This window comes from Carcharodon carcharias, chromosome 4, assembly GCF_017639515.1.
Source record: "Carcharodon carcharias isolate sCarCar2 chromosome 4, sCarCar2.pri, whole genome shotgun sequence".
Lineage (NCBI taxonomy): Eukaryota > Metazoa > Chordata > Chondrichthyes > Lamniformes > Lamnidae > Carcharodon > Carcharodon carcharias.
The window spans coordinates 143664632-143688551 of NC_054470.1; the positions used below are offsets into that span (position 1 = coordinate 143664632).

The 23920-nt window shown below is 41.5% G+C and overlaps 1 protein-coding gene across 4 annotated transcripts in view; it reads left to right on the plus strand.

The window, feature by feature from the left end:
* Positions 1-23920, plus strand: part of mef2cb (myocyte enhancer factor 2cb) — a 277190-nt gene that overhangs the window by 210237 nt on the left and 43033 nt on the right. For 2 of the 4 annotated variants that reach the window (XM_041185709.1, XM_041185710.1), the window contains 2 exons: positions 22-165; positions 17300-17486. In XM_041185709.1, the coding sequence (XP_041041643.1) occupies positions 22-165; positions 17300-17486 (331 nt within the window). Of the gene's footprint in view, positions 1-21; positions 166-221; positions 360-17299; positions 17487-23920 lie in introns of all 4 variants that reach the window. The other 2 variants (XM_041185712.1, XM_041185711.1) reach the window with 2 other exon arrangements.

Consider the following 23920-nt stretch of genomic DNA (forward strand, 5'->3'; position numbering starts at 1 on the left):
TTTACAAATTGTGTATTTCAGACGTTGAGAAAGAAGGGACTAAATGGCTGTGACAGCCCAGACCCAGACGCAGACGATTCAGTGGGTCACAGCCCTGAGTCTGATGAGAAGTGCAGAAAAATAAATGAAGATATTGATCTAATGATCAGCAGGCAAAGATTGTGTGTAAGTACGAGGGCCCTCCTTTATTTTTACTTTTGATATTTCTCTGAACCTGGCAGGCATTGAACAAGAAAGAAAACAAAGGCTGTGACAGCCCTGATCCTGACTCCTCTTACGCTCTCACCCCACGCACTGAAGAAAAATACAAAAAAATTAATGAAGAGTTTGATAATATGATCAGGAATCATAAAATACCTGTAAGTACCATGAGTTAGATGGCTGCTCTGCTAGTGACTGCTGCAGTAATCTACTTTACCCTTTTGGTGCAGGTTTCTTTCATATTAAATTACATTTCAGACAGCTTTACACGTAGCTTGCAAACAAGACATCTTCAGTAGGACAAAAAAGTAACCCTTATTTATTATCCTTATTTAATTCATCAATATACATAATTCAGATGATACCCAGTTTTGTTGCTAGTAAATAACAACATGTTTTTTTAAATGGCTATTCATATACAATCATGATGGTGTGAAAGTTACACCCAAATTGTTGCCAAACTGTAAATTATTTTGAAACATACAGTCCATGTAAAGCAGCTAGTTACCATCCCTTTAAAGCAGCTTTTAGGTGCTTTCTGAATTGCTCATTCGCATGTGATTAACTAAATAGAAGAACTGAGAGTCTAAAATTAATAGTAAAAATGACTGTGCAACACAATCTGTAACAGAAAGTTTATCTACAAAACCTTTGAATTTTATTATACAACTATAAATGAAACAAGCAAGAATAAATAAGATCTTTAATAAAACTGCAGAGGAGATTCCAGGTATGGAATCGTGCTTTCTGTATAAGTTGGAATATACTGATCTGTAAATAAGCCATCCCTTCCTGAGCAGAGCATTCACTATCAGCATGTGTTATTATCAAACAGGATGTTTGAGTGAAAAGAGTTAAGACAAATATTGATAGCTTTTTCATTCACTTTTTAAAAAAAATGATAAAAACATGCCCATACTGTTTCCGTTATATATGCTAATAAACATAATCTCTTCATAAAGCAGTATTTTTTAATAATGTAAGGAAAACTGATTTTTTTTTTGCAATATCCATCAATTTTAAGATCCTGTAAATTTGCTACAAATCATTTTGATCTGTTGACAAACCTGCGATTACATCATTCTGTTGAGAAAATAGGATTTTTGTTACTAAAATGTCACTAAATCACATGCAATTACATCATAACTAGAAATTACACTTGACTTTGCAGAATAGTGAATAATGTTCCCTCCCCGAAAAGTTGACAATTTCTGTCTTAATTATGTAACTTAAGTTCTATTCTCAACGATTTGTATCAATTTAGTTTATTGTATTTGTACATCCCAAATAAAAAACACTAAATAGAACTGTTTTCATGTCAACCCACCTTTCACTCAATGATTGCAACAAGAAGCACTGGTTAATTATGGTATGGACAGGAATTGGTAGTGACCTCGTGCTATAGTACTCAAGCAATGTGCCAAAATTTCAAACTTTGCAATGCAAACTCCTGTACCCCAATATGGCCTTTTCGCTCACCTACTCCAAATCCTTATGACCTGTATTAATGATACAGCCAAGTAAGGTTGAGTGTGCAGACTTCAGTGTGATGTCATTCTGTACAAACATTTACTTCAGATCAGTTTAACACTGTTTCATTTACTTAGGATCTTTAATATGCATTGGAGAAAAACTTTTTTCTATATTTCTGACCTAGATTCAAACCCAGGTACCCTTGATGAAAAGACAGTGCTGTAACTCAGTGTACTTCCTTGTCTTTGTTCACCACCCACCTGGTCATCATTATTATGCATATGAGGAAGTTATTGGCGGGGTTACAAATACCAAACAGAAGGGTATATTTTACATTTATTCTCATCCTATTAACCACATAGATTTATTTACCAAGTGTTTGCTCAATTAATAGGAAAAATAGATGTTTCATGCAGCAACTTTGTAATATGCACATAGGTGTAAATGCATTTTTATGTGATAATATTATTACGAAGAAAAATATATCTTGCTGCATAATACACGCACGGCATGCATGCAATACCACACCAATGACTGTCAAGTTATATAAAGTAGTTACCTTTTAAAAGATAATTTGAGTAAACTGCATAAAAAATTTCCTTTAGCAACAGCTATCATTTGTTTATTGTTAAACACAATTCTGTATATTTTCTTAATATTAAAAATAATGCAAATATTATCTGACAATGCAACATTTATGTTAAAAAATTAAACCTGATATCTGTACTCAAAGGGTTAAAGCTAACTGCTTGCTGTAGAGAGTCAGTTTGCATGAAATCCTGTTGATGAAATTCAAACACATTGTGTGCTGGGGTGATTTAACAGGATTACAAAAATTGCTTTGCGTCCCGTCAAGAACATTTTATATTCCTGCCTTAACACTAAGCTATTTCGTTGACAACTAAACCAAAACCTCAACACTCATAGTCATTCATATGCCTAGCCAGAAAACTGAGAGAAATAACATAACTTCTGCATGTGCTTACTGTTGCATGAATAATGAGCTCACCATAGTGATCACCTTATAATACTGTGTGGTCTGCTAAGTTGGGTTTATTTTTTTTCCTTTATTTTTAAACTATGCTTGTTATTATGAACATAGGTACAATAGTTTTTTTTTTCCTAACAGCAGCATGATTACAACTGTTATTCTAAACATTTAAAATAGTTGTTTTTGTCCTGTAAATCAATGTAGGGCATGATATATAAGTAAATGTTTCAGTTTTGATTTAGAAAAAGTTTATTGGAATAGTATCACAAAATAAATAAAATGAATATTACTGTCTCCAGCTTCAGCTTGTGACAGTTCACATTGTGGTCAGTGTGGTTAAAAAGAGCAGGGCGTCCAGATTCAAGTATTGGATGCTGTCATCTGACAGGAAGGATGGCACCAGCAAAATGACAGCCTACTAAAAGCCCACACATGCATGGCGTAGTATCACCATTTAAAATCGCCTCACCCAGTAGACCACAAAATAAGGGTGGAAAGGACATTACTGAGGAAAGTTGAAATGGTGGAACCTAGAGAAGACATGGTCAGAAAATAAAAACAAAGAGCTATTGAAGATCTGACTTAATGTGGGTACCCTGAATGAACTATAGACACAGCCTCTAATCCAAAACCTCCCCATCAAAAAAAACATTAACACAGCCAAAATAAATTTAGTACGTTTGCAACAGCCCTGCTTGTAAAAAGGTGTGTTGCAAAATTTCCATAGTACATTCATGTGGAAAGTCATTGAGAAGGTACTGAATCATTGATAATTTTAAAATACTTTTAGGTGCATGTTAATGAACAATAAAAGACTTGCATTATTACATTTTTAAAATGAGATATATAAATTAAGCTATCCAGCTGGTCAGAGTAAGGAAGCTTATCATTTAAATTAACTGAAAGGTAAAGAATAAACTGTAACTCGTAACTTCTCAAAACTAAGATGTATGACAGATTAAAGAATTATTTTACTTACTTATATGAGACAATAATTTAAACTATAACACAAGAATTTTTTAAAATAACCCTCTGGTTTCCTACTGTAGCCCCCTCCCCCCCCACCGCAAACTGTTTTCCTGTTAATCTCCCCCAGGCCATGCACAGCTGACAGCCAAAAGTGTAGGAAGACAGCATGGTCCGAAGCCTTTGCTAATGCTGCTTTAAGCTAATCAATAAAAGACATTTGGGTATATCCTGTGATGGCATATTGTCCTTCTCACATTCCTTCAGAATGGAGCAGAACCTCTTTTCTGCCCAATGCTTACAAAGATACAATAATAAAAAAATATCTTTGATTTTGACTGTTTGTGCTCCTACTCGGTGAGGCACCACGCCATCTTTAGGTAATGAAATCCTGCAATGTGTTACTGTCTGTTTCACGCTGCCTGCCTTTTTTATGAACTTAACCTCACTTTTCATTTCTCTTGGAGTCTTGCGTGAAGGTGAATTTACCAAATTGGCATCTCCCTTGGCATTTTGCAGCACTGATAATCTGTTGCTCATCTTCTAGAACTCTTTCCCAACCTGTTGCTCTTACTTATAGGTCTTCCTTGCTCAAGAAAGACCTCTCACAGCGTCCAGGTGCTGTTAGGGTTCATCATGTCGCACACTAATTTTTTTATTTCCCCAAGTTCATTCTAAAGTTACGTTTTCATGACTTGTTCTTACTTTAGGAGCACAAAATTGGGCTCCATAATATTGCTAGGCTAGAAACCCTGGAGCAAGAAAGTGGCACTGCCCCTGCTTCCAACCACTTCTGGTACAGACTCCTGTGGTGCCCATCACAAAGGCACTAGCACTGGTGTGCTGTCCTTCTGCCCACAGCATCAGCAGTGGTACTATCATGATATCAAATAGCTATTCTGGCTGATTTGATGTTTGTTTTAGGAACTTAATCTGTTTATGTCTAATGTAGGCCTGTGCTGATCACACCCAACTGAACAGGCATTTAGCAGCACAGGGGCACCCTCCCACCACCCCCCTCCAATCACCCTCCTCTGCCATTAACACTGTTTAAAGCACCAGACACCAACTTTCAGGTGATAAGAACAAAATACTGTGGATGCTGGAAATCTGAAACAAAAACAGAAAATTCTAGAAAAACTCAGCAAGTCTAACAGCATCTGTGGAGAGAGGAACAGAGTTAACGTTTCAAGTCTGTACGACCCTTCTTCAGGGTTCGGAAGAAGGGTCATACGAACTTGAAACTTTCAGCTGATGTGCTTTCGACTTACCTCTGCTTAGGCTGAATTTGTGGAAGTGCTGTGGTGTATTTTTGGAGGTGTTTCGGATAACTTGCTTAATAAGGGAGGACATAGGATTTGGTAACTGAGATATGGGGGCTGTGGTTGCAGCACCTCCTGGTCTGCAATATGATCATTAAATGGAGAGGCTGCTGACAGGTGAAGCTCTGTAAAGAGGGAGTGAGAGGAGGACTCTCTATAGAAGCTTCTATTCAACAAGGGTTTTTTTAATAGCATTTCTTCTCCATCCAACTGACCCAGAACATTGCCTGATATGAGGTGGTCACTGAACTGTATTACCACCTCCAGTCCAACGTGGAGCCTTGCACCAAGCTGAGGACAGCCCTATCAGTAGTTATCATGTTCACATTGGGATTGAACTTTTATCCATCTGGGTCTTTACACGAGGAAGAGGACAACATCTCAAACATACCCCAGTACACTGTAGATCAGAGAGCATGCAGGACATCACAGAGGCTATCTATTCATGAAAAGAAGAGTTTTTGTATTCTTCCTGAGCAGGAACAAACAGGATGAGAGAGCACTTGGCTTCATCATAATATTGGGATTCCCAATGATGCAGGGCACCTTCTATCAATAGACATTGCTCTATGGGTCCCCCATGACAATGGGGAAAGGTCCAGGAATCTCAAGTGCTACAAACTATGCATGAGCAGTTGATGCATGACCACTCCCAAATATATCACATCGGTGAATACCCACTATGCTGGCAGCAGCTATGATATATTCATCATTCACCAGTCAGCTATACCCACCGTTTTTGAACCTCCAAGTGAACCAGAGACACTGGCTGCTCGAGGACAAAGGCTAGCCCTGTTTTCATGGCTGATAACCACTCCCTGCACTTCATCTGCTCACCATGTTAGCCACAGAACCACAAGAGACATTGTGGTGCAGACAATTGGCCTGCCCAAGCAGTGATTCCAATGCATTGACCGCTGGGGCCTCAACTTTTTACAGTTCTTATAAATTACTTGCATGAAGGGGCTGAAGGTATGGTTGCTAACTCTGCTGATGACACAAAGATAGGTAGGAAAGTAGGTTGTGACTATGACATAAGAAGGCTACAAAGGGATATAGATAGTTAAGTGAATGGGCAAAGATCTGGCAAATGAAGTATAATGTGGGAAAATGTAAAATTGTCCATTTTGGCCCGATGAATATAAAAGAAGCATATTAGCTAAATGGTGAAAGATTGCAGAGCTCAGATGCAGAGGGATTTGGGTGTCCTAGAGCATGAATTACAAATGGTTAGTAGGCGTTGCCCTTTGACGTTCAATGACATTCCCATCACTAAGTTCCCCACTATCAACACCCTGGGGGTTACCACTGACCAGAAACTGAATTTGACTAGCTGTATAAATACTGTGACTACAAGAGCAGTTCAAAGGCTAGAAACCCTGCGACGAGTAACTCGCCTCCTGATTCCCCAAAGCCTGTCCACCATCTACAAGACACAAGTCAGGAGTGTGATGGAATACTCCCCACTTGCCCAGATGCATGCAGCTCCCACAACACTCAAGAAGTTTGACACTGTCCAGGACAAAGCTTGATTGGCACATCTTCCACAAACATTCATTCCCTCCACAACCGACACACAGTAGCAGCAGTGTGTACCATCTGCAAGATGCACTGCATGAATTCACCTTGGCTCCTTAGACAGCACCTTCCAAACCCACGACCACTACCATCTAGAAGACAAGGACAGCAGATAGATGGAAACACTACCATCTGGAAGTTCCCCTCCAAGTCACTCACCATCCTGACTTGGAAATATATTGCCGTCCCTTCACTGTTGCTGGGTCAAAGTCCTGGAATTCCCTCCCTAACAGAACAGCACTGTGGGTGTACCTACACCACATAGACTGTAGCAGTTCTAGAAGGCTCACCGCCACATTCTCAAAGGCAACTAGGGATGGGCAATAAATGCTGGCCCAGCCTGCAAAACCCACATCCTGTGAACTAATAAAAAAAAGGTACAGCAAGTAATTAGAAAAGCTAATAGAATGTTATTGTTTATTGTGAGATGAATTGAATACTTAAAGTAGGGAGGTTATGCTTCAGTTATACAGGGCATTGGTGAGACCACATCTGGATACATCTGTGTACAATATTGGTCACCTTATTTAAGGGGGGATGTAAATGCCTTGGAAGCAGCTCAGAGAAGGTTTACTGGACTAATACCTGCAATGAGTAGATTGTCTTATGAGGAAAGGTTAGACAGGCTGGGCTTCTATCTGCTGGTGTTTAGAAGAGTAAGAGGTGGTTTGATCAAAACATATAAGATCCTAAGGGGTCTTGACAGGTTGGATGTGGAGAGGATGTTTTCCCTTGAGGGAGAATCGAGAACTAGGGTTCACTGTCTAAAAATAAAGGTTTGCTCATTTAAACAGAGATGAGGAGATTTATTTTTTCTCAAAAGGGTTGTGAGCCTTCAGAATTCTTTCCTCAAAAGGTGGAGGCAGCAGAGTCTTTAAATATTTTTATGGCAGAGATAGATAGATTCTTGATAAGCAAGGGGGGTGAAAGATAATTGAGCTAGGCGGGAATGTGAAGGTTTACAATCAGATCAGCCATGCTCTTATTGAATGGTGGAGCTGATTCAAGAGGCCAAGTAGCCTACTCCCACTCCTAGTACAGGTGTTCGTATGTATGTATGTTCGCTTAGGGTGCGTCCTCCAGCACATAATGGAGCATGTTTCAAATTTCATAGTGGCCTGCTGTATTGTCCATAATGTTATCACCATGAGCAAATAGCCATTGCCCCCAGGAATCCAGAGGCTGCCTTGGGAAGAGGGGAGGTAGGAATGATGTATCCTGAACCGCTTTGCTCCAAATGGGGTGTTGGAGAACACCTTGGAAAGTGGTCCATGGTTACATTATCCCCAACTTGCTCATCGCGCCAGATAACAGGATGAGGGAGAGGAATGAGTTGAGAAGAGACCTAAGAAAATAACATACCATCAACCTGAATGGTCTCAGCGATTTGGTCGCAGCCAGCCCATGAAGTGGAGCACTGACTCCTTCATTAGGCTCAGTCGATGTAGGCATACCTGCTGCCCACCAGTTTGCTGCTGCATCTTGTCCTGCAGAAGAGTGGGAAGAACGTCATTGATTGTGTTTGGGTAATGTGCCTGCCATAGTTGAAAAGCTGGAGGTATGTGGAGGTTGCAAGAAGCTGGGTGTTAGGTGGCATCACTGGAAGGTGTGTGATGGTGAGGTGCAATATTTGAATGTTAGATATGTGTCTTGAAAGCTATGACTGCCTCTGGGTGAGTGATGGGAGGTATGGGTGGTTGTGAGATGTCAATATTTTTTTCCATTTATTTACAGAAAAATTTAGTATAATACAGAACAAAAACTGGTTTTTGTTGTCTGCGATGTGGAAACTACTTTATTTATGCTATGGATTGGATGCTATAGCATCAGTGAAAACACAAATGCACCATGAGCGTCTTTAATATTCTGATGTCTCAAGAATACCATACAGGGCAACAATTTGAAAGTCTCTTGACCTGCTCACAATTAGAAGAAAATGTTTGCCCATGCTACTGACAGCAGCCATATTTGCTAGATCATAAGATGCATCAAGATTTTAAAAATAAATATTCAGGAAAAAATATGTCAGTGTATGTAGGTGCTTAATACTCATATTTACCATTACAGAAATGGAAAAAAATTGCAGCGCAAAGTTTTGCTAATCATAAATGCCCCAAAATTCCTTATCACTACTGTCACAATCATCATCACTTGTGTTATATGAAGTATCACTTTCTTCAAATAGTATGTCATTTTCATTGCCATCTAGGATCCAGGGCATTACTGATACCACCTTCGAATGATTTATTTATTGAAATGTCCAGCTGCTGTAATTGGCTAATCAGACCAACTAGAATCACAGATGGCTGTGTCTTCACTTCCACAACCCTTTTTTGTGGCCTTAGTTACACGCGCCTGGAACTGGTCACAAGTTAATAGGGCTGGTTTTTTAGAAGGTGACTTGAACACTTCAGCCACACTTTCTCCACCTACACTTGCATCCCTTCTTCATTCAATCATCCCTTATAATGAACATGAACAAAATATTCCATGTGGAATTTCAACCTTTGGTGCCATTTTTCTCCTAAAGATCTTTAATGATGTCAGCTTTTTACCATCAGAACAACAGTCAAAACAGCAGTGTAGTGGGTCTTTCTGAGGCCAGAAGTTTTTGTTGGTATTGTTTTAACACTTTCAATACCAGTCTTGTCTGATGGAACATCAAAAGTTAGAGGAACATTGTTTATTTTTGCCAAGTTCAAAACATGTTTTTTTCCTTGCATTAATATCGAACCTATGAAATTCAAATATCTTTGCTTCATATTCAGTCAGTATCTTCTGTGCTATCCTGGTTCTAGTGCACATGCTTAGCCCATACCTTTTCAAAATCAGTTTGCCGCTTGGTACTGCTGCTCTTCTTGCTTCACATATCCTCATTTTGGTAGATACAGAAATTCCATTTCTCATGTCCTCTATTGTCCAAATTTTCACCTCTCTTTCCTGATATAGCAGTTTTGCACCATGCCCTTTTATATTTTCGCTAGTTCCTCTTGCTTCTTCCATTCTCTTATAATTTTCTTGGTTGGAGGAGGACTAAAATGTCTATTTCCAAGCTCTTTGGCATACATTACCACTTCCAGTTTGAATCCTACAATGTAACAGAATCTTTTTTATTTTGCACCCATTGGGTAGAATTTCCCAGTTGTCAAGCAGGCAGGCCTGACCTAATCACGGGCAGGCATGGAGCCGATCGCCACCAGCGATCGGGGCCACACTGCCATTTTACGTGGGTGGGCCAATTAAGGCTCGCCCAGCATGATGTCCACCAGGAACCGCTATGCACTCCCTGTACAGGCAGGGGGGAATCCCTAAAATCGAGAGTGCGCTCTTTTGTGCATGCGCACGAAAGAGCGCACATCTCCCTGAGGCTAAGTGCAGTCTCAGGGAGATTGCCTCGACTTTTAAAAATATTAAAAATAGAAAAGAAAATTCGCTTACTTGACCCCTTATGTGACAATGTCACATGAGTTGGGATATGTTCATAATTTACAGAACAACTTCATTACAATTTTTAAAACCCTACATGAAACCTCATCCCGCCGGTGGATGAGGTTTCATGCTTTTTCTAGTTGCCGCTGGGGCTCCTGGCCTGCCCGCCAACCTTAAGGTTGGTTGGGCAGGTCCTTTAATTGGTTAATTGATCCTGTCAATGGCCCCAAATGGCCATTGACAGGTTGGCGGGCCTGCAGCTAATTTTGCTGTGCCCCCGACTTCCTGAAAATTTAAATGGGGCGGGGTGATGTCGGGGGTTCCGCCCTATGTCATCCCGCATCATTTTACGCGTTGGTGAGCGGGCCCCGCCCTCCGTTCACCGCTGGTAAAATTCTGCCCATGAAGTTTGAACCAGATTTTACTAAACACTCAAATCAAACAATTGGAACCATAATCATTGTGTGTAACTCTGAAACTGTTGCTAATATCTGTGCAATTAGATATCTTTCAGACCATAAGGCACATGACAATTTTCGGCAACTTTTTCCAGGAAAAATGTGCATCTTATCGTCTGACAAATATGGAACTTTACAACTATGGCTATGCTGTCTCCGACTAAGCTGGGAGCAACCACTTTGGAGGGAATTGTCTGCTTTGCCAGAGGCAGTAACAACACCTCATTCACCTTGCAGCATCAAGGTGAAGATGCCAACAGTGGCAGTACTGTAAGGTAGATGGCAAGAGTTCTCAAACACTGCAAATTTCCTACAATGTGATGCAGAGAAAACATTAGAACCCTGCATTCTAGATGGTTCCTTTGGTCTTAAAAAAGTGCTACTTGCATAATTGAAACTTGAAATTCCTGGAAAGAAAGGATTTGCATTTATATGACTCCTTTCATGACCACAGAACACCCTGAAGCATATTTCTGCCAATGAAGTACTTTTGTAGTGTAACCACTGCTGTTCAGTTAAAGCTACAACACTAGCATCTACCCAATTAAGTGGAAAATTGCTCAGGTGTGCCCTGTTTACAAAAAGCAGGATAAATCCAATCCAGGCAATTGCCATCTCATCAGTCTATTCTCAGTCATCAGCAAAGTGATGGAGGGGGCTGATGACAGTGCAATCAATCATCACTTAATCACAATAATATGCTCACCAATGCTTAGTTTGGATTCTGCCAGGAACATTACAGTCTTGGTCCAAATATGGACAAAACAGCTGAATTTCAGATATGAGGTGAGAGTAACTATCCTTGTCATCAGGGCAACATTTGACTAAATGTGACATCTGGTAAAATTGAAGTCAATAGGAATGAGGGGGAAACTCTTCACTGGTTGGAGTCATACTCGTCACAAAGGAAGACGGCCGTGATTGTTGGAGGCCAATCATTTCAGCTTTATGGCATTGTTGCAGGAGTTCCTCAGGGCGTTGCTCTAAGCTCAACCATCCTCAGCTGCTTCTGAAATGACCTTCCCTCTGTCAGAAGTAGAGATGTTAACTGATCATTGCACAATGCTCAGTGCCTTTCACAATTTTTCAGATAATGAAACAGTCCTTGCCTGCATACAACAAGAACTGGACAATATTCAGGCTTGAGCTGATAAATGGCATGTAATATTTGTGCCAAACAATGACTGTCTTCAATAAGAGAGAGTCGAACCACTTCCCCTCACCATCGAATCCCACAACATCAACATCCTGGGGATCACCATTGACCAGAAACTAAACTGGCCAGCCATATAAATAATGTGGCTACAAGAAGGTCAGAGGCTGGTTACTGACCTTATGACTCCTCCATCTAGAGTTTGCACCATCTAGAGTACAAGTATTTAAATAGGAAAGAAGTAATTAACGTTAATATTAGTCCTCTAGGGAGTGAGTCTGGGGATTTGATAATGGAAAACAAGGAGATGGCAGAGGCATTGAACAGGTATTTTTTGTCTGTCTTCACTATAGAATATTTAGAAAACTTCCCAAAAAAAAATCAAGACGTGAATGGGGTGGAGGTTGGGGGGGGTTACTTAAAACAATCACCATCACTAGGGAAAAGGTGCTGGGTAAACTATTAAAAGTCCCCAGGGCCAGATGGCCTGCATCCTAGGGCCTCAAAAGAAGTGGCTGCAGAGATGGTAAATGCATTGTTTATAATCTTTCAAAGTTCCTTTAGATTCTGGAAGGGTCCCAGTGGATCGGAAAATAGCAAATGTAACACCTTTATTCAAGAAAGGAAGAGACAGAAAGCAGGAAACTACAGGCCAGTTAGCCTCATATCTGTCATTGGCAAATTGCTAGAATCCATTATTTGGTAGGTTATAGCAGAATACTTAGAAAATCATAATTTGATCAGGCAGAGTCAACATGGGTTTGTGAAAGGGAAATGGTGCTTAACTAATTTATTAGCGTTTTTGAGTAAGTAAAAATCAAGTTGTATAAAGGGTAGATGTGGTGTACTGGGATTTCCAGAAAATGTTTGATAAGTGCCCCATCAAAAATTACCACATGGGATAAGATTACATGGTATAGCGGGTACCATTTTAGAATGGATAAAGGATTGGTTAGCTAACAGGTAGCAGAGAATTGGGATAAATGGGTCTTTTTCAGATTGGCTGGCTGTAACAGTGGCACAGGAATCAGTGCTGGGGCCTCAATTTTTTGCATCAACAGTAATGACTTGAATGAAGGGACCAAATGTACAGTAGGTAAATTTGCTGATGGCACCAAGATAGGTAGGAAAGTAACTATCAAGAGGAGGTAGAGAGTCTGCAAAAATTTGGCAGATGGAGTACAATGTGGAAAAATGTAAACTAGTCCATTTTGACAGCACAAGTAGAATAGCAGTTTACTATTTAAATGGGGAGAGATTGCTGAACTCTGGGTACAGAGGGATCTGGTGTCCTGGTACATGAATCACAAAAAGTTAGTATGCAGATATAGCATGTGATTAGGATGGCACATGGAATGTTGGCATTTATTGCAAAGGGAATGGAATATAAAAATAAGGAAGTCTGATTTCAGCTCTACAGGGACTTGGTGAGACCACAACTAGAATACTGTGTACAGTTTTGGTCTCCTTATTTGAAAAAATATATAATTGAGTTAAAAGCAGTTCAGAGAAGGTTCATTTGACTCATTCCTGGCATGAGGGGCTTATCTTCTGAAGAAAAATTGAACAGGTTGGACCTGTACCATTGGAGTTTAGAAGAATGAGAGGTCATTTTAGTGAAACATATGAGATTCTGAGGGGACTTGATAGGTTAGATACCGGGAGCATGTTTCACTTGTGGAACAGACTAAAACTATGGGACATTCTAAGAATAAGAGGCCTATCATTTAAGATGGAGATGAGGACATTTTCTTCCTCTCAGAGGGTCATTAGTATGTGGAATTCTCTTCACCAGAAAGCAGTGGAGGCTGGGTCATTGAATTTATTCAAAGCAGAGCTAGACAGATTTTTGATAGACAAGGGTGCCAAGGGTTATGGGGAGCAGATGGTAAAGTGAAGTTGAGACCACAACCAGGTCAGCCATGATCTATTGAATGGTGGAGCAGACCCAAAGAGCTAAATGGCCTGCTCCTGCTCCTAAGTCCTATGTTCCTAAAGCACAAGTCATGAGTGTGATGAAATGCTTGCCACTTGTCTGGATCAGTGTAGCTCCAACACACTCAAGAAGCTAGACACAATCCAGGGCATAGCAGCCCTTCCACCATAGAATCGTAGAACAGTTACACCACAGAAGGAGATCATTCAGCCAGTCTTGTGCATGCTGGCTCTCTGTAAGAGCAATTTAGCTAGTTCCACTGCATCAAAACACCTCCTAATTCCAAAACCCATCCCCCAAACCCTCACCCCCATCCCCATAGCCCTGCAAATTTGCTTTTTTCAGATGTTTATCCAAATCCCTTTTGGAAGATGCATTTGAATCTACCTCCAGCTCATTCTCAGGCTGTGCGTTCCAGATTGTAATCACTCATTGTGCAAAGGAAGTTTTTCCTCATGTCCCCTTTGGATATTTTGCCAGTTACGTTCAATCACTTTGGTTCTCAACCTTTCCGCCAATGGGAACTTTTACTATCTACTCTGGCTAGACCCCTCATGATTTTGAATGCCTTTATCAAATCTCCTCTCAGCTGTCTCTTCACTAAGGAGAACAGCCCCAGCTTCTCCAATCCACCCTTGTAAGTGAAGTGTCTCATTCCTGGCATCAGCCTCGTTAATCTCTTTTGCTTTCCCTTCATGTAGTGTCCTCATTGTCCAAAGGTTACTAATCATGGCTTATGGCATGTTAGCACTATGGGGCAAGCTGAGGATGCAGGGTACAATAACTACCTAAGCTGGTACAGGGATTGGACCCATGCTGTTAATGTTATTCTACATCACAATCTAGGCATCTAATAGCTGAGATAACTGACCCTTATCTTTTCTGCACCTTCCCTAAAGTCTTCACACCCTTCCTAAAGTGCAGTGTCCAGAATTAGACACAATATTCCAGTTGAGGTCAAACCAGCGTTTTATAAAGGTTCATTGTTATTTCCTTGCTTTTGTACTCTATGCCTCTATTTTAAAAGCCCAGGATTCCTTCAGCCTTTTTAACTGTTTTTCCAAACTGCTGTGCCACCTTTAATGATTTCTACACATATACCCCGAGTTGCCTCTGCCCTTGCACCCACTTTAGAGTTGTACCCTTTATTTTCTATTCCCTCTCTTCATTCTTCCTACCAAAATGTATCACTTCACATTCCTCTTCATTAAACTTCACCTGCCACATGTTTGCCCATTTCACCAGCCTGACTTTGCCCTCTTGAAGTCTACCATTATTCACCACATGCTTCACAGTACTTCCAAATTTTGTGTCATCTGCAAATTCCAAAATTATATCTTGTACACCAAAGTCTCAGACATCAACTTATATTGAGAAAAGCAGTGGTCTTAGTACCAGCCCTTGAGGAACCCCATTGACCAATCCATAAAACAACCACCATTATCTGTTTCCTGTCACTCGACCAACTTTGTATTTATGCTGACACTGCCCCTTTTATTCCATGCACTTAATTCAGCTTTGCTAGTAAACCTATTGGCTAGGATTTTAACCTCGGTGATTTGGGGGCGGGGCCCAGTCGCCGAGGGGAAAATGATGCGGGATGACGTCGGGAGGAATCCCTGGCATCATCCCAGTCCATTTAAATTTTTAGGAAGGTGGGCGAACAGCAAATTAGCTGTCCGCCCACCGACCTGTCAATGGTCAATTGAAGCCATTGACAGGCTAATTAAAGTAATTAAAGACCTGCCGGGCCAACCTTAAGGCTGGCGGGCAGGCCAGCAGCCCCGAGGGGCAAGCCAGCAGCCCCAGCGGGCTCCAGATTATTCATGAAACTTCATCCACTGGCAGGATGAATTTTCATGTCCGTTTTGTAAAACATTAATAAAGTTTATGTGTTCTTTATTAACCTGCCCCATCTCGTGTGACATTGTCACATGAGGGGGACATGTTAATAATTTGTTAATGTTTCTATTTTTAAAGTTTTTTCCACTGTAAGTATTTTCCCTGAGACAGGACTTTGCCTCAGCGAAAGAGCGCACTTTGACAGATGGGGATTTCCTCCCCCCCCGGAACAGGAAGCGCATAGCGCTTCCTGTCAGAGATGCCACTGGGCGGGCCTTAATTGGCCCGTCCACCTAAATTGGCGATGGGCCCTGTTTCAGTGCCGGGGGTCAGCTGGCTGCCCACCGCCAAGCTAGTGGGGCCCACCCACCATCCGAGGACAAAATTCTGCCCATTATGTGGCACTTTGTGAAACACCTTTTGGAAATCTATGTATACTGAATAAACCAGTCTGCCCTCTCTGTTATCACTTAAAGATCCCTTCACTCGATGGTGGTCCATGGCTACAGTATGTACCATCTACAAAATATATTGCAGCAAATTGTGAAGGCTTCATTGACAGCACCTATGGCCTCCATCAGCAAGAAAGTCAAGAACAGCAGATGCATGGGAACCCCCTTCAAGTTTCCCTTTCTGACTTGGAAATATATTGCTGTTCCTTCATCGATGCTGGATCAAAATCCTAGAACTCCCTCCCTTACAGTACTGTTGCGAGTAACTTCACAAACTGGACAGCAGCGGTCAAGAAAGTGGCTCACCACCACCTTCTGAAGGGCCTTTAATTCTAGGCAATAAATGCTGGCCTCGCCAACAATTCCCATATCCTATGAACGGCTAAAAAAGAATCAGCCACTTAATATGATATAAATGGAAAAGGCCAACTGGCTAATCACCCAGTCTTATCTAGGCATGTTGTTGCCTAAATGTGATATTAACATCCCCTTCCCCCACCCTCTCAGCAAATCAGGCAATCTCCTGGGAGAAGAAGAAACAAAATAAATCAAATCTAAACTAATTAGGATCAAAATCTCACCAATTTCCAAATTCAAGCAGAAGCTCAAAGAGACTACAGTAACTGACATAATTTATCACTAAGAACAAAGAACAAAGAAAAATACAGCACAGGAACAGGCACTTCAGCCCTCCAAGCCTACACCAATCATATTGCCTGTCAACTAAAACATTTTGCACTTCCGGGGTCCATATCTCTCTATTCCCATCCTATTCATGTATTTGTCAAGCTGCCTCTTAAACACCACTATCACACCTGCTTCCACCACCTCCTCTGGCAGCAAATTCCAGTCACTCACTACCCTCTGCGTAAAAAATTGCCCCGCACATCTCCTCTATAGTTTTCTCCTCTCACCTTAAATCTATGTCCCCTAGTAATTGACTCTTCCACTCTGGGAAAAAGCTTCTGACTCTCTACTCTGTCCATGCCACTCATAATTTTGTAAACTTGTGTCAAATCGCCCCTCAATCTCCGTCGCTCTAGTGAGAACTACCTCTTACCTACTTTCTAGAATTTTAGTCTCTCTGGAACTCATCCAGCTTCCTTTTGAAATCATGATTACTTTTAATTTTCTTGCCTCATATCATGAAATGAGAATGTTTAATAATGCAGAATTTACTTTTCTTTGTGAATTTCATTCCAGTTGTTCAGCTGCTTTGACTAGTTTTGCTTGTTCAAAATTTTGAAAGCATCTTATCACAGTTATGAAATACATTTTCATTAATGCTTTCATTTTGTTGGAATACAATTGCTTTCCAACCTGTGCAAAATGGATTTAGAATTATTAAAACAAATCTGCAGTGAAAAAAACTTAAGTGTCGTGCAAACTAAATCATCACTGCACTGATCTGAGCTCAGAACTGAATTTAGGCTTATTTTTGTAACATTGACTATTCCTCCCTATTTTGGTATTTTTTCTGCTCTTTCCTGTTGTATAGGCTGTTCCACCACCTAACTTTGAGATGCCAGTTTCAATCCCAGTGTCCAACCAAAACAGTCTGGTATACAGTAGCCCAGGCAGCTCACTGGGCAATCACAACCTAATGCCACTGGGTCATCCTTCTCTGCAGAGGAACAGTATGTCTCCTGGAGTAACACAAAGGCCACCAAGTGCAGGAAACGCAGGTAAGATTCACTACGTTTCTTGTTGAATAATTGCTTTGTAAATGAAGGCACACATCATGCATATTAGAACCTCCAAGTATGTTTCTTTTATTTAGCATATTATAGGTGTAGTTTACGTTTCTTCTCAAATACAAAGGACAATTGTATGCCCTACCTTGTGTATGGTGTTTATAAAGAGTAACAGAGAGAATTTACTGAGACCTGTGTGATATTATATATGGTTCTTTACTAGCAAGCTTTGGTGGATTTTTTTAGCTGAGAAACTTAGGGAAAGGCCAAGTCTCATGATACAGAACATCCCCAAGTTTAAAAAGAATGGAGAGGAGATAAATAATGAAACAACAATAAAAACATTGGAAATCTTCAGCAGTAAGTTCACATTTTAGGTTTGCACACTTCATCTGAACTGGAAAATATTTCAGATGAATAGAATTTAAAAAGGAACTGAACTAGGGAAAACACTAGGGAAAGGTGAAAAAAGAAAAGGAGTGAGTGGTAAGGTGCTTTAATGGTTAAATGAGAGTGATAAAAGCAAGAGATAACTGGAAACATAATGAAAGAAATCAAGAAACAAAAGACATACACAAGATTTAAGCATGCGTATGAGCAGCTGAAAGCTTGCTATAGAGGGAATGCAGCGAAGGTTTACCCGACTGATTCCTTGGATGGCGGAACTGACATATGTGGAGAGATTGAGTCGATTAGGATTATATTCGCTGGAGTTCAGAAGAATGAGGGTGGATCTCATAGAAACCTATAAAATTCTAACAGAACTAGACAGAGTAGATGCAGGAAGGATGTTCCCGATGGTAGGGGAGCCCAGAACCAGGGCTCACAGTCTGAGGATATGGGGTAGACGATTTAGGACTGATAGGAGGAGAAATTTCTTCACCAAGAGAGTGGTGAGCCTGTGGAATTTGTTACCACAGAAAGTAGTTGAGACCAAAACATTGTATATTTTCAAGAAGGAGTTAGATATAGCTCTTGGGGTGAAAGGGATCAAAGTGTATAGGGAGAAAGCGGGAGCAGGCTTTTGAGTTGGATGATCAGCCATGATCATAATGAATAGCGGAGCAGGTTCGTAGGGCCGAATGGCCTACTCCTGCTCCTAGTTTCTATGTTTCTATAAAGGATGGGGAACAGATGGGTAAATGAATATAAGCACGAAAAACTGGTAACAGGCCCCAGGATTCTTGTAGAACAGGCTTGTCCAACATAAGGTCCATGGGCCAGAGTCCAGCCCACCAAGGGTTTCCATCGGGCCCACCAGCTAGAATTCAAAATGCATATAGGTGAAAGTAAAAGTTTCTGTAAGGAGCTGCTCCTCCAACCACAACCTCAATCGTCAGCCTTTGAGCAGCAAACGCAGGAGAGAAACAGCCTGTGATTGAAGGAGCAGTGGGAAGGTGAGTGGTGGCGTTCACCCTGAGACCTGAGGGCCAGAGTGGTGGTGGTGGTGAGTCAGAAGGGGATGTGGATGGGTGAGGCTAGAACTCAAGACGCTGAAAGAAGCGTCTGTTTGACGGGTTGGAGAGAGGCTGTGAGGGAGTGTTTGTCTGCCGCAAGGAGAGATTGCGAGGGAGTGTTTGTCTGCCGGAGTGGGAGTGGAACGAGGGAGTGTTTGTCTGCCGAGAATGAATTGAAGCTGATCAGTAACAGCTCTGACAAATCCTGGATTAATCTGTCAACTTCCTGTAAGCAACAAGCACAGAATTGAAATTTTGAGTTTCAGAATGGCAAGCAATTTGTAGGTAAGTATCCAAATGGCTGCTGTGTTTCTTTTTTGTTTGTGTCGGATTTGCGCATGAGTTGTGCCTTTTTTGGCGGTCGAAAAACTGTAGGGTTGCAGCCTGGGGTTGCCAGGTTGGAGTGCTGACTCTCTGGGAGATGCTTTGGGCCTGCACCCCCCCCCCCCCCCCCCGCCATTTCTTGGCAGAAAGTACTCATGCAGAAATGCTGACGGTGGTTCAGTCCTTCAGCTGCTTAATTCCCATTGATAGTCACTGACCACCAGTCTGAGCTGTCAAATATAGGTCAACAACCTTAATAAATCAGCCTTAAAGGCTCATTGTAGGCAGCTAGTTCAAGTGCTGGACTTGGCAGTAGTGAGTAGGACATTGACACAAGATATGGCCATGTTGGGGTGGGAGCTTCATTCCATTTTCAAAGTTCTTAAGGAATTAATAACCAGTGCAGTTAGATTCAATTCTAGTGTTAGGTTGATCCAGTCTTTAGAGCAGGAGAGAAAGAAAAACCAACAAAATTAAAGAACTTGCATTATAGCACCTTGCACCATCTCAGGACTGACTTGAATGAGCCCCATTCACCCGCCACTCCCTGTGCTCATTTACCCACATCAGCTCCTGGTCAAGCAACTGCTTAATTTTAAAACTCTCTTCAAGCTGATAAATTAGTTCTTTCATTTGAAGCTTGTTTGTAAAAATGCACATTGTTTGTTGTTTTAATTTATAGCGAGATAAATTTCTAATGCCTTATCTTCCCAAAATTTGATCACCGGCCCCATGAGTAAGAAAAAAATCAAGGGGCCCCTCATGCGAAAAGGTTGGACACCCCTGTGTGAGAAGAAACAAGGAAGTCAACATGAATGGTGCAGACCACCCTGCCACCACAGTATTCCAACAGAGAGAGAATCCCCACCAAGGGAGGTTCTCCACCTAAGGACCCACTCTTTTCCTCTATCCCTGGAAACACTGGCACATCCATAGACAATGAAGTAATAATTAAGTAGCGCTCAGCTTTGTTTTTAAAAGCCTGTTTTTTGTGGAACCAAATAAAGACAAGCAAACTTAACAAATAAAACATCCGATTTTATACAATCACTTATCAGGTCTGTGACGAGCAGCCCAAAGTACTTCATATGCAATGGAATGCAGTGTGGCACAGTCTTTGTTCGTCTGTAGGCGAGCACAGCTTCCATTTTGCACACAAGTGTCTCACAAATGCCAATGAGCTGAATATCTGGTGTATCAAGTTGGTTGAGGTGTTGGTTGCAGATAGAATGGTGATCAGGACGCTGGGTGAACCTCCCAGCTAGTAGAATGAAGCCATGGAATCTTTAACATCTGCCTGGACAACTGGAACAAGCATTCAGAACCGTGGTTTAGCCTTTCATCTGATGGTCCTGATAGTAGGAAAAAAGACACGCTTTGTTAACTTTACCAACTTGTTTTGATTCACTTGGCCACACAACAAATATTTTTACACATATTAACGCAATTTTTGAAGGAGGGGTCATTTTCATCAGCGATAGAAAGTAAAATTGGGAGGGGTGTAAAACAGGCAGCTGATTTGACTTTCCCACTGGGTGGGTTAGGTTAAAAAATCCTGTTTTATTTCTCACATAATGCAGTGGCACTGGATGAACTACTGTACTAGTACTTGAAAACAATGGGAATGTGAGTAACTGAAAACTGACTGTGCCCAGAGAAGCAGACCATTGTGCTGTCGATTTGTCTTCACATGCTTCTGTTGTTTATCAGTGGACACAGATGTGTTACATAAACTGTTCTGCTGCCCTCTAGTGCTCTCATTGTATTCAAGGGGGAAATTCATTCTTGTAACTCCCTGTCTAATTGTTATTCAAGACAAGGCGGTAGCATCATCCCCAGAGAAATTAGCTTGTTATCATAAACCCTGAGAGTGAGATTTTAAACTCTGCACTGTTCTGTTGTTGTTGGTGTAGAAATTGTTTTTCTTTATTTTTAGTTATGAAAGTTGTAAATTTCAAATGAGTTACCAGTGCTCATAGCTCCCTCAATGCCTCTAGAAAGATATCAGTGATCGTATATTACAGAATATTGTGAGGTTAATAAATACACAATATTGACCGTATGGCTGCAAAGGTTATTACATATTTATATTTGCTTAGATCATTCACTGTCTTGCACATCATAAACCAGCTAATATCGGAGAAAGATTTCCTCTGTGCATTATGCATTACACAACTATAAGTCCCTTTTAATTAGAACAGGCTTATGACTATTTCACATACTAACGTAATCTTCACCATTTTGATGGTGGTAGCCTTCTGTGTCGTATGATGATGGTTTACGCTGTGGCTCAACTCTGTGTTCAGCATCACCTGGTGTGGCTCAGGTGTCCCACTCCAGCATGGCAGTCTCTGCCGCATTTGCTGCAGAGGAAGACAGTGGGCTGAGAATGTGCACAATTTGGTTGGCCTCTGTTTTCTCTGGACCCTCTCCTCAGGCAACTGAACTTTTCATTTTGCCAATCTTTTCCAATGCCTATCCGAACAGTCAGCTTCCAGAGGTCTCAGCGACTGTCTCCCAGTTGTCGGTATCCGGGATTTTCGTATCCCATTTGCAGGTGTCCTTGTAGCAGAGGTATGGATGTGCAGGAGGTCAGTTCACTGTTCAGAAGATGATTTTGTATACTGCCATCATCCATCCGATTAATGTGGTTGAGCCAGCACAGATGTCGTGGGCTTAGTAATGAGTGTACGCTGATGGAATTAGTATGCTCCAGGACCTCCGAGTCTGTGACCTTGTCCTGCCAAGAGATGTCAAGAGTACATCTAAGACAGTGAAGGTGGAAACAGTTCAGCCTTTTCTCCTGTCTATCATACATTGTGTGGGTCTCACCACTGTACAGGACTGTGCTGAGGACACAGACTTGGTAGACTCGCAGTTTGATGTTCTTAGTCAGGTTGTTGTTGCTCCATGCTCTTTTACTCAGTTTAGACATAACAGTTACCATAGACCAGAAACTGAACTGGACCAGCCATATAAATATTGTGACTAAAAGAGCAGGTCAGAGGCTAGAATTTCTGTGACCAGTAACTGGCCTCCTGATTCCCCAAAACCTGTCCACCATCCACAAGGCACAAGTCAGGAATGTGATGGAATACTCTCCTCTTGCCTGGATGAGTGCGGCTCCAGCAACACTCAAGAAGCTTGACACACACAGGGTAAATCAATTCACTTGATCTGCACCCCATCCACCATCTTAAACATTAAGTCCCTCCATTAAAAAAAGGCAACATGGCAAATACTTTTCTTGCAGGGAGATGCCTCAATAGTTGTTGTATTCGCTGTGGTCGCTCTTGTTGTTGTACATGGTGACAATCTTTACAACATGCATATCCTGGGGCACTGCCCTCGCCCTCCAGCAGACCATAGTTTGTGCAGTTGCTGCAGGAATGCTGGTTTCATGTGCTTGATGAATTCAGGTAGTATGGCATCAGCAGCTGAAGCTTTGTCTATGGCAAGAGAGTCAATAGCTTTGCTAAACTTCTCCACCATGTGTTCAATATCCAACTCTGCCATGACAATCAGGCTTTCTTTGGTGTCTAGAGCTTCCTCTGTGACATTATTTTCCTGAGAGTACAATTCAAGGTAGCGTTACACCCCAACTCTCTGTTTATTGTAGCTGGTGATGACCTCCCCTGCCTTTGTTTTCACTGGAGCCATTTTCTTTGCTGATGGACCTGTTGCCTTTTTGATCCTTTCATACATGTCCCTGGCAGTTTCTGCATCAAAGGATATCTGGACATTCTGGCAAATTTGTAGCTAGTAATCATTGATGCACCAGGTAGCATCCTATTAGACTTTACTTCAAGCTGCTCTTAGTACATTTATAGGTTTCTCGCTTGGAGCTCTCTTGTAATTACTGAGGATGGACCACTGGGCTTTAGTGACAGGTTCCATCACAGCGATGTTAGCTTCAAACCAGTCAGCATTTTTCTACCCTAGCATCTCATATGTTGAGAATGTGGTCTTGTAGATGGTGTCTCAAAGTATTTTCCACTTCACTCTGCACTCTCTTTGGGGATGCTGGAGAGCGCCTGTTCACTCGAGTTGAGAAACTGTTCATTCCTTTCTGGGCAGGCAGTGTGGCTGATGTTGATATGAGAACAGCATTTCAGCTTTGAATGAAAATCTTCAAGAGTTGCATCCCAACCCTGGTGCACACCAGGGAGTGATCTGTGTCACAGTCAGCGTTGTGGTAGCTGCGTATGTTGAGAATGCTTTTCAGAGAGTCATATTTGATGATGATGAGATCTAGCTGATGTCAATGTCCTGATCTTGAATGTCTCCAGGACACCTTGTGGTATAGTTTGTTCTGAAGGAAGTTGTTAGTTACACAAAACTTGTGGTAGCAGCAAAGCTCAAGTAGTTTCTGTCTGGCGCATTTATCTTTCCCAGGCCATGATTTCCAAGGCGAGAAGGTCAAGCCTGATGGTCTGTGCCCACTCTTATGTTGAAACCCCCCAGTAGGTAAAGGTGTCTTGACTTGGGGATTCTGCTGATAGCAGTGTCGAGCTCCTCATGGAATGGATCTCTCACCTTTGTAATGGAGCATAGCATTGGAGCATAAATACTCATGAGGTTAACTGGCTCTGTTTGAGTTGAGAGGCAGATGGAGAGAACACATTCTGAATCATTTGTAGGGGT